Source organism: Equus asinus, chromosome 3, assembly GCF_041296235.1.
Source record: "Equus asinus isolate D_3611 breed Donkey chromosome 3, EquAss-T2T_v2, whole genome shotgun sequence".
In the NCBI taxonomy this organism is placed as follows: Eukaryota; Metazoa; Chordata; class Mammalia; order Perissodactyla; family Equidae; genus Equus; species Equus asinus.
The window spans coordinates 34,392,588-34,407,075 of NC_091792.1; the positions used below are offsets into that span (position 1 = coordinate 34,392,588).

The 14,488-nt window shown below is 40.8% G+C and overlaps 1 protein-coding gene across 11 annotated transcripts in view; it reads right to left on the reverse strand.

Moving 5' to 3' along the window:
• SLC10A7 (solute carrier family 10 member 7) overlaps positions 1 to 14,488 on the reverse strand; it is a 239,304-nt gene that overhangs the window by 42,304 nt on the left and 182,512 nt on the right. For 10 of the 11 annotated variants that reach the window (XR_011501943.1, XR_011501944.1, XM_070504852.1 and 7 more), the window contains one exon: positions 4,575 to 4,658. Coding sequence is in view for 6 of the 11 variants with exons in the window: in XM_070504852.1 (XP_070360953.1) it covers positions 4,575 to 4,658 (84 nt within the window). In the remaining 5 variants the exon portion in view is untranslated. Of the gene's footprint in view, positions 1 to 1,089; positions 1,198 to 4,574; positions 4,659 to 14,488 lie in introns of those variants that run through there. The other variant, XR_006525572.2, reaches the window with a different exon arrangement.

A 14,488-nucleotide genomic window follows, 5' to 3' on the forward strand; every position in this document is an offset into this window, starting at 1 on the left:
TAATGAGTTCAACAAAAAGAAGTATTGCATGGGAAAGACACAGAAAATTAAAATAAAACTCACTCTCAGAAATACAAATAAAAATCTGAATGATGAAGTTTTATCATCACTAAAAGATTAAGGAAAATATTTTCAGCTCACCTTTCCCGGTCTTTTTCTTCTCCCTCTACTACCACTGATTATTTAAAAGGTTATGATAAAATCTCATTTTAAAAGATGCATACAAAAATCTAGAGAAACATCCATTTTCATAACGTGGCACCTCTAGTTATAACTGAGAAATGAGGCTACCTTGCCTGGCATCTATTTCCTTACTATGTAAGTAGTCCCTATGAGCACTTCTAACAAGGTCCTCAAAGATCACCTCACAAAGTTTAGGTGAGTCAATCGATTACAAATAAAAACAGAGATAAACGAGCAGACAAGGTCCCTGGTCTCATGGAGTTTATATCCCAGTTTGGGGAGATAAATAAAAAGTAACAACAACAAACAAATAAACTAGAAGTGGACAATGATCCATACTAAGTAGAGGTTTAAACTGGATGATATTGATAGTGACCGAGTGGCTTCTGGGTAGGCCCTGGAGGAGGGTCAGGAAAGGTCTTTCTGAAGAGGTGAAAGGTGAGGCGTTCCAGGCAGAAGGAACAGCCAGTGCAAAGGTTCTAAGGCGGGATCAAGGCTGGCATGTCTGAGAAACAGAAGCAAGGTCAGTGAGACTGAGTGTAATGGGAAGGTGGGAGAATGTTAGGAGAAGTAAAAGGGACTTGAAAATAGAGGACGGGGTAGAATAATCCTATAAGGAAGTAGAGCAGGATTTCTGGGAAGTGTTGAGTGACATTTTAAATTTCAGGTCATGAATTTAAAACAAGATGAGACCAATTATGTGTTTCTATCTAGCAAAGAGGGAGATCTAGGGAAAATGGCTGCTGGGAGCTCTGTGAGGGTAAATTCAGAGTTTTCTTCAGCCAATCTTTTCACATAGCTCACAACCTACTGCTGAGTATGCTATTAAATATACTAGAGTCTCTGCTTCTAGGACACTTACAGATAAATTATAATCTCTCTTGACAAATATTATGAATCAAGTACCATGGGAGAGCTGGAGTTTAGTCGAGGCCAGGGGAGTCTGAGCAGGTCCACTGCACATCAGAGGGCATCTCGGTACTGAGTCTTAAGGAATGAGCAGGAGTTTGCTGGCTGAAAAGATGGGAACAATAAGATGAAAGGCATGAAGCAATGAGGGGTGTGGTCAGGAGAGGGAGCAGTGCGCACACAGCCTGGCAGCAGAGACACGTATATGAAGGGGGTGGTAGGAGGCGACTCTGGAGAGCAGGCTGGGGCCAAACAGTGAAGGGCTTGTGGGCCATACAGGCGTGGGCAACAGGGAGCCCAGAGGGAAGTTTTTAAGGAGAAGAATAACATAATCTGATTTGTTTTTTAGGACTACCCTGGAAGCAGTAAAGACGTTAGATAGGAATTGGAAGAGACAGCACAGAGACAGGTTTGGGAGGTGCAATCATTCAGATAAGAGATGACGAAGGTGTGGTACCCTCTCTGGCAGGGTGAATGAGGCCACAGATGCCAGATCTGAAAGATTTCTGAGGCAGAAATGGTGACCTTTATGGGGCCAGCCTGGTGGCGCAGTGGTTAAATTTGCACATTTCGTTTCGGTGGCCTGGGGTTTGCCAGTTCGGATCCTGGGTGCAGACATGGCACAGCATGTCAGGCCATGCTGTGGCAGGTGTCCCACATATAAGTAGTGGAAGATGGCCACAGATGCTAGCTCAGGGCCAGCCTTTCTCAGCAAAAAGAGGAGGATTGGTGGCAGATGTTAGTTCAGGGCTAATCTTCTTATTCTTCTTCAAAAAAAATGGTGGCACTTAGTGACTGCCTGCACATAAGGGAGTAAGGCTGTAAAGAGAAGCAGGAGGCAAAGTGGTTTCTAGAAGTGGAGACGGGGGTGTGAGTGTTAATTCCTAAGACAAGAACACAAGAGGGGGGCAAGTAAATGCAAATATAAAGGTTTTTCTCTTTGAAAAAAGCCATTACAGTAGTTTGGTACTAGAGTACTTTTCAAAAACCACTTACGTTACTTTTTGACTACCTTGACTGTTTTATAATTTACCGAAATACTTTACTACTTGGGCACACAAAGGATAAGCACTCTAACAATTCATTGTTCTCTCTGGATAAAAAGTCTTAATTACATAAATTATATGACCCTATATATTAACAAAAACCATTGAATAGCTTAGACAAAGGTTTTTTTTGTCCACATGTCTTAAGCCAAACATTTATTATTAACAGAGATATTTCCAAGATCCAAGAGAAGAAGGTATGCACCCCAGATTATTATATGGAATTATTTTCAGAACCAAGAAAATAAGTACGGGTTTAAACTAATACTCTGCACAGCTGAAACCGTGGATAGAGCTGAGAAGGGCAAGGAGGCTCTGTTATGCCTCTCTAAGACACAGCGTTTCCCTTATTGATCACAGAATTCCTCTCACTCATTCACTCCCTCACGCACTCATTCCATACATAGTTACCGGGTGCCTGTGGTCTGGGTATGTAACAGAAACAAAACAAATATGGGTCCTGTACTCATGAAGGTGCCAGTCTAATGGGGGAGACAGTCAACAAGCAAGCAAAAGATAAACACACACTGTGACAAATGCCAAGATAGGAATCGAACAAGGTGCTGCAGTAAAGAATAGCCAGGGAAACACACTTCAGATAGGTGGTTCAAAGAAGACAGGAACTAAAGAGTCACACGAGCAATGAGTTGGGGTGGGAGGGTGGGTAGAAACACATTCTAAAGAGAAAAATTAAGCAGGAATTAAGAAAAAGCCAGGGAGGGTACAGTATAGGAAATGTGGCAAAGAGGTTAGCGAGGTAGGCAGGGGACATGATGTTTATTCAGAAGACCTGTTATGTGAGCAGCACTGTGGAAGAAGTATTTTTTCAAGTATCATTCTATATTTAATTAAATAGTTTTCTCTGAGTGCCTTTAAATCCTCCCCTTTTACCCTAAATTTAGTCCCTTTTCTAAGTATAAAATTAAAAAAAAAATGAGTGCATGAGTAGTGGATGCTGTGGTGTGCCACCCAGATCCATCTCTTCAGGAATGAGGTGCTTATTCCCACATCTGCAGGGCATGTCATACGACTGAAAGACGTCAGCTGCGTTCCTCTTCGGGAACTGTTTTCAGCTCAGCTGAGTTCCTCTTTGCGAACTGCTGCCAAGAGAGCAGACTCACCCAAGGCCATACCTCTCACGGGGAGTGGGATCTAACGCCTGGTCAGTGAAGAGTAGAGAGACCAGGCGCTCTTGTCTCAGGCAGGACAACTCTGAGGGGTCATGCCACTTGAGGTCTTTGCTGGGATGGCATCACAGTTCAACTCTTCCCTCAACCCAACCGACTTTTTTCACTCTCCCAAAGGTGTTGATCCTAAGGGTACTCCCCAATAAACTTCGTGCATGGAAACCTCTGACCCAGTCTGTTTCCCAGAGAACATAATCTAAGGCAGCATGTACACATTACATGTTTATACATACATAATTTTTTATAGTTGATATTTCAAAGACTTGCTTCCTGCTTAGTATTTACAGGGAATTTGAAAGTGATGATGATGATAGAAGCTCTAGACCACTTACCTGTGTCAGGCTCTATGATGACAGGAACTTTGTATGCGTCCATATTGCACTTAACCCTCCCAACAACCCTTTAAGATAGGTACTATTACATATTATACAATTTGATCAATTACGAACCTGGACCCAGGGACATTAAAGGACTTGCCCAAGCTCACACAGCAAATAAAAGGTAGAACTAAGAACTAGAGTCTAGTTGCTCTCAAACCAACATCTGTGCTCTTAACTATCTTAATATACTATTTTCCTCAGACTCACTCATTTTAGCAGTACATTAAATTCTGTTCTCCATTACTGTGGCTACCTATGATTTAAATAACAACAGTCTTGTTTCTAAGTTTATATGCTTACAGTTAAATTATACGCTTATTATTAACTTGCAAGAAGTTAAAATAGAAGATTTTCTTCTACTAGTCTAATTCAATGAGAATGATAAAGGACACTAAATTTTCTAAGATCTAATTTTGAGAGCTAATAAGATTAAATGTTTATTTTATCAATTACACAATCACAATATGACCACCACTGTTGGAGGAGTCTGTGAAGCAGCCAGCCAAAGACAGATGCTTGTTCTCAACAATGGTCAGAAACGCTGAGACTTTATGGGAAGTTGCAGAATAAGGTAATTATCTGCTAGATGTTTCCAAGCTAGCTACACAGCTACAAAAAAGGGAAAATATATTAAAAAATCAAGATTCTGTGCAATTGTCCCTATATATAGCTGTCTGTAAAGCAGATTGATATTAATTAGAAAAATAAACAGATGAGAATATTGTGATTGATGAAACCCTGTGTTTCACAGTCTTATATTTTCATTTAACTGTCTCTTGCTCTGTCTTTTCTCTCAACTGTCCTGACATTACATAAGAATTCACAATTTGATCTATGAAGAAAAAAACAGAATGAATTAGAGACCTTACCTGTCCAATAATGAGAGGAACCACAACAGTCATAAAAAGCTGAGAAAAAATAGACGTAAAAGGCACAGAAGAGGATGAGCCAAGCTGTAAAACAAGAATATAAGAGTAGTTAGAATTACTTTGAATCAGTTATCAAATATTGCTGTTAATTAAATAATACAATAAATGAATTCTCTCAAATGCACCAAAAATTTGCTAGCTATATACAAACAAAGCCAAGTGAAGTTACCTTTAATTTTCTAAGTTTAACACAAAATAGACTGTTAAGTAGTTTAATACATAATTTTGGGGCGTGACTAAGATTGACGAAAAATAACTATCGTTTTGCAATGAACTTAAATTGCTTATTATTAAATACATTTCTAAACAGTAAAGTCGTTCTGTGTTCATATTGTCTATAATCATATGGAATGATATTTCACCTATTCTTACAGTTTATGGGATTTCTATTTCACCTGCCTGCAAATACTTGACACAAACCAGTATGCCTCATTATTCTCTTATCAAGATAATACATACATTTTTCTTTGTGAAGAAGATTGGTCCTGGGCTAACACCTGTTGAGCTAACATCTGTGCCAACCTTCCTCTATTTTTTTTTTTTATGTGGGATGCCACCACATCTCGGCTTGATGAGTGGTGCTAGGTCTGCACCCAGGATCTGAACCTGCGAACCCCAGGCTGCTGAACCAGAGGGCGCAAACTTAACGACAATGCCACCAGTCGGCCCCCAGGATATTTTTATTTAGGCAAATGAAATAGTTTCTAACTTTCCTACTCCTTCAAAACAAAGGCAACGAGTCTTATATCTTTTAAAATTTATTCTGACCCCAAATCTAGGAAATGGGAAATCCTGAAACATAACTTATTTTTCAACTTAAAATTTCAATATACCTCTTCTAAATTTGTATGTCTTAACACTGTTCATAATTCCTATTTTTCTTCCCTCCTCATTTTTTGGATCTTTCTTTGCTAATGATTGCAATCTCAGCTTCGTGAAGATTCTATTGCCAGCAGCACCAGACAGTGTTTCTCTATGAACACAGTCACACACTCACATTAGCCTCAACCACCAAGAACTGCCGTTTTCTTATTAACTTTCCAATGGTTTTCAAAACCTCCTTTGGTTTTCAAACCGCTCTGGACAAATGATAGCCTGTTCCATAGATAGTATCTATGAGTCCCTTTTGCAACCAGGTTCTCCCAGACCATCAACAATGATCTCCCTGGCCCTTGGAATTTACTTCACCTTTTCCCTGCAGACCAACCTTCAATTTTCATATTTACCTAAGTTTAGTTAAACTTGAAAATACCTTTTGGAAAATAATTTTTATGAAAGACACTGAGGTGATAAGGACTGAGGGCGTAGAATGTTAAAACAAATAAAAAATTTAGATAAATGAAGTCAATAGCTCAGAATGAAAAGATGTGGGATCAGTGTTTTCACTGATTTCTGATATCTGCATGAACTCGCTTACCAAAATCCTTTCTGCATTCTACAAAATTTGTCCCCCATCCTCAGCCCCAATCTATGTGTGCCCAAAATGTCAAGAATGTATGTCCTGCTCCTCAGTGGCCTGTATTCATTTAATACTAGCTTCAACACTGACCACTGGCTGTCAGTTTAACCCATAAAAATTGTAGCCTCTAGCCTTTACCCTCCATAACCAATATAAACTAAAGAAATAAAGAAAGACAAGGAGAAAAAGTAAAACTGGTGAAGAATACATGGATTCGTGGTGTGTCAAATGTTACATCACTGTTAGATGTTCCTTTTTATGCAAAGCCAACGTATTAAAAGCTAATAATTATACCCTATTTTAGAGCACCTATGTCCTTGAAGTGCAAGGTATTTCACCAACATGTTCTCTCCACAAATATTAACCCTAAGAATGCTCCTGGGGCAAGAATTGAAATAAAGAAAATATATATTTTACAGAGAAATTGAGGCAATGGATGAAAAAAAAACTTTAAGAAACAAAGTTTTCAAATTCAAAAACATCTAGCTCAATGCTTTATCCAGAAGGTTCACAACATCTGGAGAGAGGCAGTAGGATTCAGGGTGAGAACCTTCAAGGAAAAGGTATCAATTCCTGCCTGGAATCTCATGAGTGATCTCCCCTATCCCTGTTCCTCCTTCAATCTCAAGTTTATTAACTTATTTAATGAGGTTTAAACATGTTTTAATGAATAACCATGTCAAGCCATATTCCCTCTGTCAGCCCAGGGCTTACCCAGGACATGGCACAGAGAATGACTGCAGACAAATAAAGCTGTGCAGAATGAAGAAATGAAGTAACGTATAAATATGAGATGCTAAAAAGTGACAAACTGTTATTCAAAATCATATCCCTGTTTTTTCTAAAGTTAAAAAAACAGGAAACTTAAGTATATCTAAAAACCTCTTATTATGTGGTATTCTATAATCACTTGGCATTGTTTTCTTACTGCTTGTTTATCACTAGTGACACAATTAATTCTTATGTGCGCCTAGAAACAAAGGGCATCTGGTCATGATAAGAACTGTGTGAATAAAGGACACACGCGCACGTGTGTAAAAAGCAGGGTGAGGGCAGCCTGTGCGTGTTCTCTGCCCTCTGTTCTCCTCCCTTAGCTCCTTAATGCTCCTCTAGAGGGCAAGGCCTAAAACTGATAGAATCCTAACCCTGAAAGAGAATTAGAGTCCCATTCCCTCTTTTAAAGATGTGAAAACCGAGGTCCAGAGAGAGGTGGCTTGTAATTACTACCTCTAGTACCTGCATTATGATGTGCAATTGGCTGTGCTTCTCAGACCTATTCAAGCAACTCTTTAGCCAAATCTGCTCCGTGATCCTAGTTCTCCTACACTGGGGAGGCCTTTTGTGTAGCCACAAAGTGTTGCTGCAGAGCAGTAAACTCAGAGACCACACGGAGAGAAAAGTGGAAACATTACTTCACTTATTAAGTTAAATTTGGGAGTTACTTTGACTCCCTATCTAAGGATTGAATTTGGAAATAAGAGAAGTAAAGGAAAATGCATTTCAACTTTGGTTTTAAAGAATATTATGTGTTTAAATTTCTTCATCCATCACATAATAGACTACTTGCATGTTCAATGTTTGGAAGCCTCATGTTCCTGGAAGACAGTAGAAAGGGGTGTGGGGTGAGGGGGTGGGTGTCTACAATCTCCAAGGTCCCTCTGTCCTCCAAAAGGCCTATGATCTCTGAGCCACTTGATTAGGAACACAGGTTAGACCACCCCTCCTCCAGGGCTTTGTCAGATCAGAGGCCAGAGTAAGTTAGCCAGGGATGTAATTAACTGGGTACGCGAAGCCAGACTAGGTACATTGGGGATGCTGGGGAGGAAATCCCGCAGGAGGTTCCCTTAGAAGTGGCTTTGAAAGGAAGGAAACCTCAGTGCTGGGGTCTAATTTGGCACAAGTCCTTTCTTTTGAATTGGCCACCAGACCTGTCGCTGTGGTCAGTGTGAAGATGCAGAGGTCCTCCTGGGGAAGTTTCAGATGCTATGAAGTATGCCCTGGCTTCCAGAAGAAAGAAGAGTGAGCATCTGGCACAGGGCAGCATATGAGAACATGACTAGAAAAGATCCAATCATTTCGTATGCAGAGTTGATTTTAACTAAAACGGAAAGAAATATGCTGCCTGGATATTTGGTTCTTCACTTTTTAATGAGGAACCTGTTATAGTTTCTATTGTAAAAACCAACGCGTTTATAAGAGGCATCAATAATTCATACATTTGGATAAAGTTGCAAGTTCAGGATAAGCTTGTATCAAGCAAGTGCTCTGGTCCTCAATGAGCTACAGAGATTTAGAGGGAAGAGGTCTCACACGGCTAACCCATGCTTTCAGATATGGCATGTTAAATAAACAATCCAATGAACATAGGGGTGCAAGTATCTTTATGCCTTTGTGTTTTCAAGTTCTTTGGATAAATACCCAGCAGTGGGATAGCTGGATCATATGGTAGATCTATCCTTAATTTTCTGAGGATACTCCACACTGCTTTCCATAGTGGTTGCACCGTCTGCACTCCCACAATAGCCAAGACATGGAAGCAACCTAGGTGCTCATCAAGGGATGAATGGATAAAGAAGATGTGGTACCTATACACAATGGAATACTACTCAGCCATAAGAAATGATGAAATTCGGCCATTTGCGACAACATGGATGGACCCTGAAGGTATTATGCTGAGTAAAATAAGTCAGAGGGAGAAAGTCAAATTCCATAAGATCTCACTCATGAGTAGAAGATAAAAACAACGACAAACAAACACATAGCATTGGAGATTGGATTGGTGGTTACCATAGGGGAAGGGGGGATGGGGGAGGGCAAAAGGGGTGATTAGGTTCACATGTGAGGGGATGGACTATAATTAGTTTTTGGGTGGTGAACATGATGTAACCTACACAGAATTCGAAATATATTATGATGTATATCTGGAAAAAAAAAACAAACAAACAATCCAGTCATCGGCTAATTTCTTGCAGGAATATAGTGCTTTAAAGCAGAAGGAGTGCTTTCAAAATTAGGTTTATTTGTTTTAATATCTTATGCTGAGAAGAAACAATTCAGTGAAAATCAAATATGTGGGAATTTAGGACCTTTGTGTTCAATCATTCAAATTGTTACTGGTCATCCTGCAAGCCAGGGGCATGTTCCAGGTGCTGGGGATCTAACTGTGAACAAAGCACAAAACCCCTCCTCTCTAGCTTTTCAAAAGTTTAAAAGTTGAGGTCTGGGGCCGGCCCAGTGGCACAGTGGTAAAGTTCACATGTTCCGCTTTGGCGGCCCGGGGTTCGCCATTCGGATCCAGGGTGCAGACATGGCACTGCTTGGCAAGCCATTCTGTGGTAGGCGTCCCACATATAAAGTGGAGGAAGATGGGCATGGATGTTAGCTCAGGACCAGTCTTCCTCAGCAAAAAGAGGAAGATTGGCAGCAGTTGTTAGCTCAGGGCTAATCTTCCTCAAAAAAAAAAAAAGTCAGGGGGGAGGTCTGCATGCTAGTTTACCCATCACCAAGTGCACATGTGGTCCTTTCTATGGAATGTCTTTCCCCTTTGTTTATAACTGGAAAAGTTCTAGTCTTTTTCTAAGACTTAGTTCAAACGTCACCTCTTTAGGTATTCTTTCCAAACTCTCCCCCCAAAATGCAGACTTGGCTGCCCTCCCACTCTTGTGGCTCTGTTTCCATTGTACCTCTCAGAATCCTCGGTTGCTCTTGTCTACAAATCCACCTCTCACATAGACTGTATGTTCCTGAAGGTTAGGGACACGGTCTTATTCATGTTTATATTCCCAGTGCCTGGCAGAATGACTACATTTTACATCTAGGACAGTGGTTCTCAAACTTTAGCACATCAGAAGCATCTGCAGGGCTTCTGAAAACACAGATTGCTTGGGCCCACCTTCAGAGTTTGGTTCAGAACACTGGGGAGAAGGTGGGGGAGGATACTGAGAGTTTGCATTTCTTTCTTTCTTTCTTTCTTTTTTTTAAGGAAGATTAGCCCTGAGCTAACTACTGCCAATCCTCCTCTTTTTGCTGAGGAAGACTGGCTCTGAGCTAACATCTGTGCCCATCTTCCTCTACTTTATATGTGGGACGCCTACCACAGCATGCCTTGCCAAGCAGTGCCATGTCTGCACCCGGGATCTGAACCCGCGAACCCTGGGCCACCGAAGTGGAACATGTGAACTTAACTGCTGCACCACCGGGCCAGCCCTGAGAGTTTGCATTTCTAATAAGGCCCCAGGTAATGCTGATGCTGCTGAGCTAGGGTTCACACTTGGAGAACCACTAATCTAGTATATAGTAAATGCTCAACAAATGTGAGTTCAATTAATGAATGCACACAATACATACGTAGAAAAAGAGGCTTGACAATGTTTTCTTTTCTTTTTGTTCTTCCAAATACAAGTAAGCTGCAAAGGCCTACTTACTTCACAGATCCAAGAAAGATCAGTAGCCTGGCCTCCTAACCAACTGTCTCCTATAATTTCAATAATGGCAACATTTACTGAGCACTTTCTATGTGCCAGACACCGCTCTAAATGCTTAATGTGTGTTGAATAATGTAATGCTCACAGCAACCCCTTCAGGTAGGTCTTATTAGTTCCCCCATTTTCACATGAGGCAGCAGTGGCACAGATCAGTTAAACAAGTTGGACAAAGCTCACCATAGCTAGAAAGTGACAGAGCCAGGATCTAAACCCAGAAGTGTGCCTCCGCAGCCCTCACACTTAGTCCTTACACTCTAGTGCATACTAACTACAGAAGGTACAGAGCAGCGAAATGGGGAAAGGGGCAGGAGTGGAAGCCAAAACCAGGCTCTCCTTTTCTTGCCCCTGTGGGCGAAAGAGAGGGAGTATGTGTGTGTGTGTGTGTGTGTGTGTGTGTGTGTATGGGGGGTGGTGGCTGCTTGGAGATGGGGAGCTGGAAGGCAGGCAGAAGCAAGAGGGAGGAAAAGAAAGAAAAAAAGGGGTGGGGGGGGAACTTGATAAGCAGAGGTTGATGGTGCAGCCTTTCTCAGCTGAGGTTCCAGCTTTGAAACACAGGCCACAGAAAATTATTTGGGTAACTATTTTCTCAACTCTCTCAAGGGTGGGATGTAACTAGTACCAAGGTAGATGCTCAGAAAGAGGTAATTCAATACATACAGTGGATGCCGTAGGGCATTAGGACTTAATTCTCTAACCAGGCGAAGAAAGGATGAATGGAAGCAGGATGGGCTGCTATCAATCCATTCAATTTAGAAACTATTTGATTTGGAAAGAACCTGAGGATCCAGTCAGCAAAATATTATGAGGCCAAACTAACCAGACTCAGAAAGACAAATAAGTACCAATTCTTGATGAAGAGCGTTGACTGTCTGTAAAATCATAGTTATCAACCTACAGCTAGAAAACAGATGGTGTGTTTCAAATCACTCCTGTAAGTGAGCTGACCTGTAAATTGTCATTAATGCACCAGGTCTTCACTTACTCTGCTGTGTAATCAGCCTTTTATCTCCTACCAGGGAAATCCATTAGCCACAGGCGTCTCTGCTATTTGTGTCTCTTCTCAGCTATTAAAACATTATTCTATTAAATAATTCACCCTTGATGATTGGTCTTTGCTTTCATTAGCACCACATTCAGGGAAAAATAAGACTAGATATTTACAGTTTATACTGTAGAATGGCAAATGTTAAATCTCTTTTGTGAAAAAATCAGAAAGAAGCTGCTTCAGACATACAGCAGAATTTGTTCACTTCCTGCCCAATTTCCACCCTCCCCGCATTGCCCACAGAGCCCAGCCCTGGGGGAAGGGAAGGGATTTGCTTACTACTGGATCTAACTTTCTTGTCCCCACACACAGACACACTTATATATACTTGTCTCCTTCTCATTACAAAGAGAGGCATTCAGACAGAAGATGGCAGTGTCCCTAGCCCCAATCTCCCAAACCCTTCTAGATTTCCATCTTTCCCCAGAAACTACAGTTCAGCCTTTCCTTCATCCCGGCTGCCCCTTCTCTCACAGGGACACATGGAAACTAAACTGATTACTTACACAAAATCGATGACTTCACATCAGCTGACAGGCTCGATGCAAAAATGACTGTGATTTTTATCAAAATTAAGAATATGATTGTTAATCAGCCATATTGATTCAGCTGCATGTATCAAACTAAAGTTGGGTTACTGCATGGAAAGTATATATTGAGTAGAGAGAAGGATCCTTTTTCTATCTAGATGCATGGTAATTTTCCTTCTCTGAGAAGTAGAGAACAAAATAGGCTTTAAGTAATTTTTTAGAGGTAAAAAATTATGTAAACATTTTTTTATATGCTAATTTAAAATGTAAGATGGAAAGATTATCATCCAATAACTGACGGAAATTATGTACACTCATAAGTTTTGGTTACTCAAACCACACAGAAATTTCAGTGAAATGCACCCAAATGAACTGTAAATTGGCCTATCATAGCCCAGAGAGGAAAGCTGGGGGAAGACGGAGTTCCGGGACATGGAGGGCTGGAGGCACACATACTCTGAGGCATCGAGTAACCAACTTTGCTCCTAATTCCCTGACCACAGGATTTGGTCTTGCCAATCTGAGTTTGCTCAGGAACCAAAGAGCCTACTGTTGCTAAATAGTTTCTTAAGTGGAGCAAACAAATTTAAGTTCCTCCAGACGAGTGCTCTAAGCTTGGGGACCAATAGACAAGGGTGGCACAAGGAAGCAGTGTCCTGCTCATTCTGGCTGGACCCTACCTGTTCAAGGAACATCGCCAGCAGATGGTGTTGGAGAGGGAACCACGGGGCAAGGGAAAAGCCTGGCTAGGACAGTGCTGTGCCTAAACTCATCCAATGTCATTGCCTCTGCTCAGTTAATCTGAGGAGTCCCAGACCAGCAGTGGAGTTGGCCTCTCTGGGTCAGTGGTCCTTAAAGGGGGAGGGAGTTTATCAATGTCACCTTTGGAGCATTGGAAGACAGCTTACCTGACACTCCCCCTAGCTTATTATGGTTTAATACGGTCTAGGGGGAGCCCTTGCATGAACATTTACAAAAGATTTCACAGATTATTTTGCTTCACAAAATTCTCTCCATGTAAGAATCACTTCTGTGCGATTTACACATGCAGTCAGAAGATAAGCTACTCTCCAGTTCAAGAGGAGGAGATTCGTCCTCACTTGCTTTAGGAACAAACATTCCTGGGCACAAGGTGGAGAGACTTCTGAAGCAGCTGGGGCAATCAAATGGATAGTTTCCCTTTAAATGCTTTATGTCTCATTGTCATTTTATACATTGCACACGTGTGGCCATGTTATACGACCATCATTTGGAACATATTATAAAAAATAATGATGAGTGTTGTACATGACACTAATGGCAGTATTCATTGCTTTTGTTTATATTGATGGGATCAAAAGTTGAAGAATTTTCTGACAGGTAGCCAATTACTTGGATAACTAATGATGATTGTAACTTCGAAAGCTGCTGCCAATCTCTCTCCCTGACCTGGATCTCTCTTTTCTATGAACTCTTATGAAACTCAGTCTCAATCGCATAGTTTAGCTTTTAATTTTTCCTCTAAATTTCTCCCATATTCTTTATTCTTGTTTACCCAAATAAGCTTTAAGTTTCTTCAAGGAAATAATTATGTCTTATTCTTTTTTGTCTTTCCTATGTTTCCTAGAATATAGATGTTCAAGAAATAGTAACGGACTGCTGATAATATGTCTTAAAATAAACTGTCTCCCAAGAGGCATGCTTTGTAGGCATAACCTGCAGGAAACACTCAAGGGGAGGCAGGTCTGGGTGAAAGCTCCTTGTGTCCTTTACTAGTTGTGCAGTCTCAAACGCAGTCACAAAACCTCTTTGAACCTAAGTTTTCTCCTATAAAATGAGGATAATACTTACATCTAAAGGTGGTCATGCTTTTCACATGGGAGTATGTATAAAGTACATATTCTAGCTACTCACTAAAAATTATTCTACCTTTGCTTTCCCTTCCACTTCCCCTCCCAGAAAAACAAGGTTTCTTATACAGTGTTGTGGGAATTCAAGCCTATCGGATTTAAGAACTGCTGAAATAGGAAGTAACAGAGGAGACAGATCAATGGAATATATAGTTAGCCTAGAAACATGCCAGGTGTGCATGCATGTGAGTGTACATACATGTTTGTGTGTGTGCATGTGTGTATGTCCAGCTATCACAATGCCTTATAAATATCTGCTTGAGGAGGCACCAGATTCCTAAGAAATCAAGTCATATGAAATGAATTGATATAATAGCTGAGCTAGCGGTGTTCCTACTTACTTAAGGGGGTGCTCACATGTTACTGAATGGGTCAGCATGTAGGTGAATGTTGATCAAATATCCTAAGGTATTGACGTGATCATCCCCACATATGAAGATGGTCTGA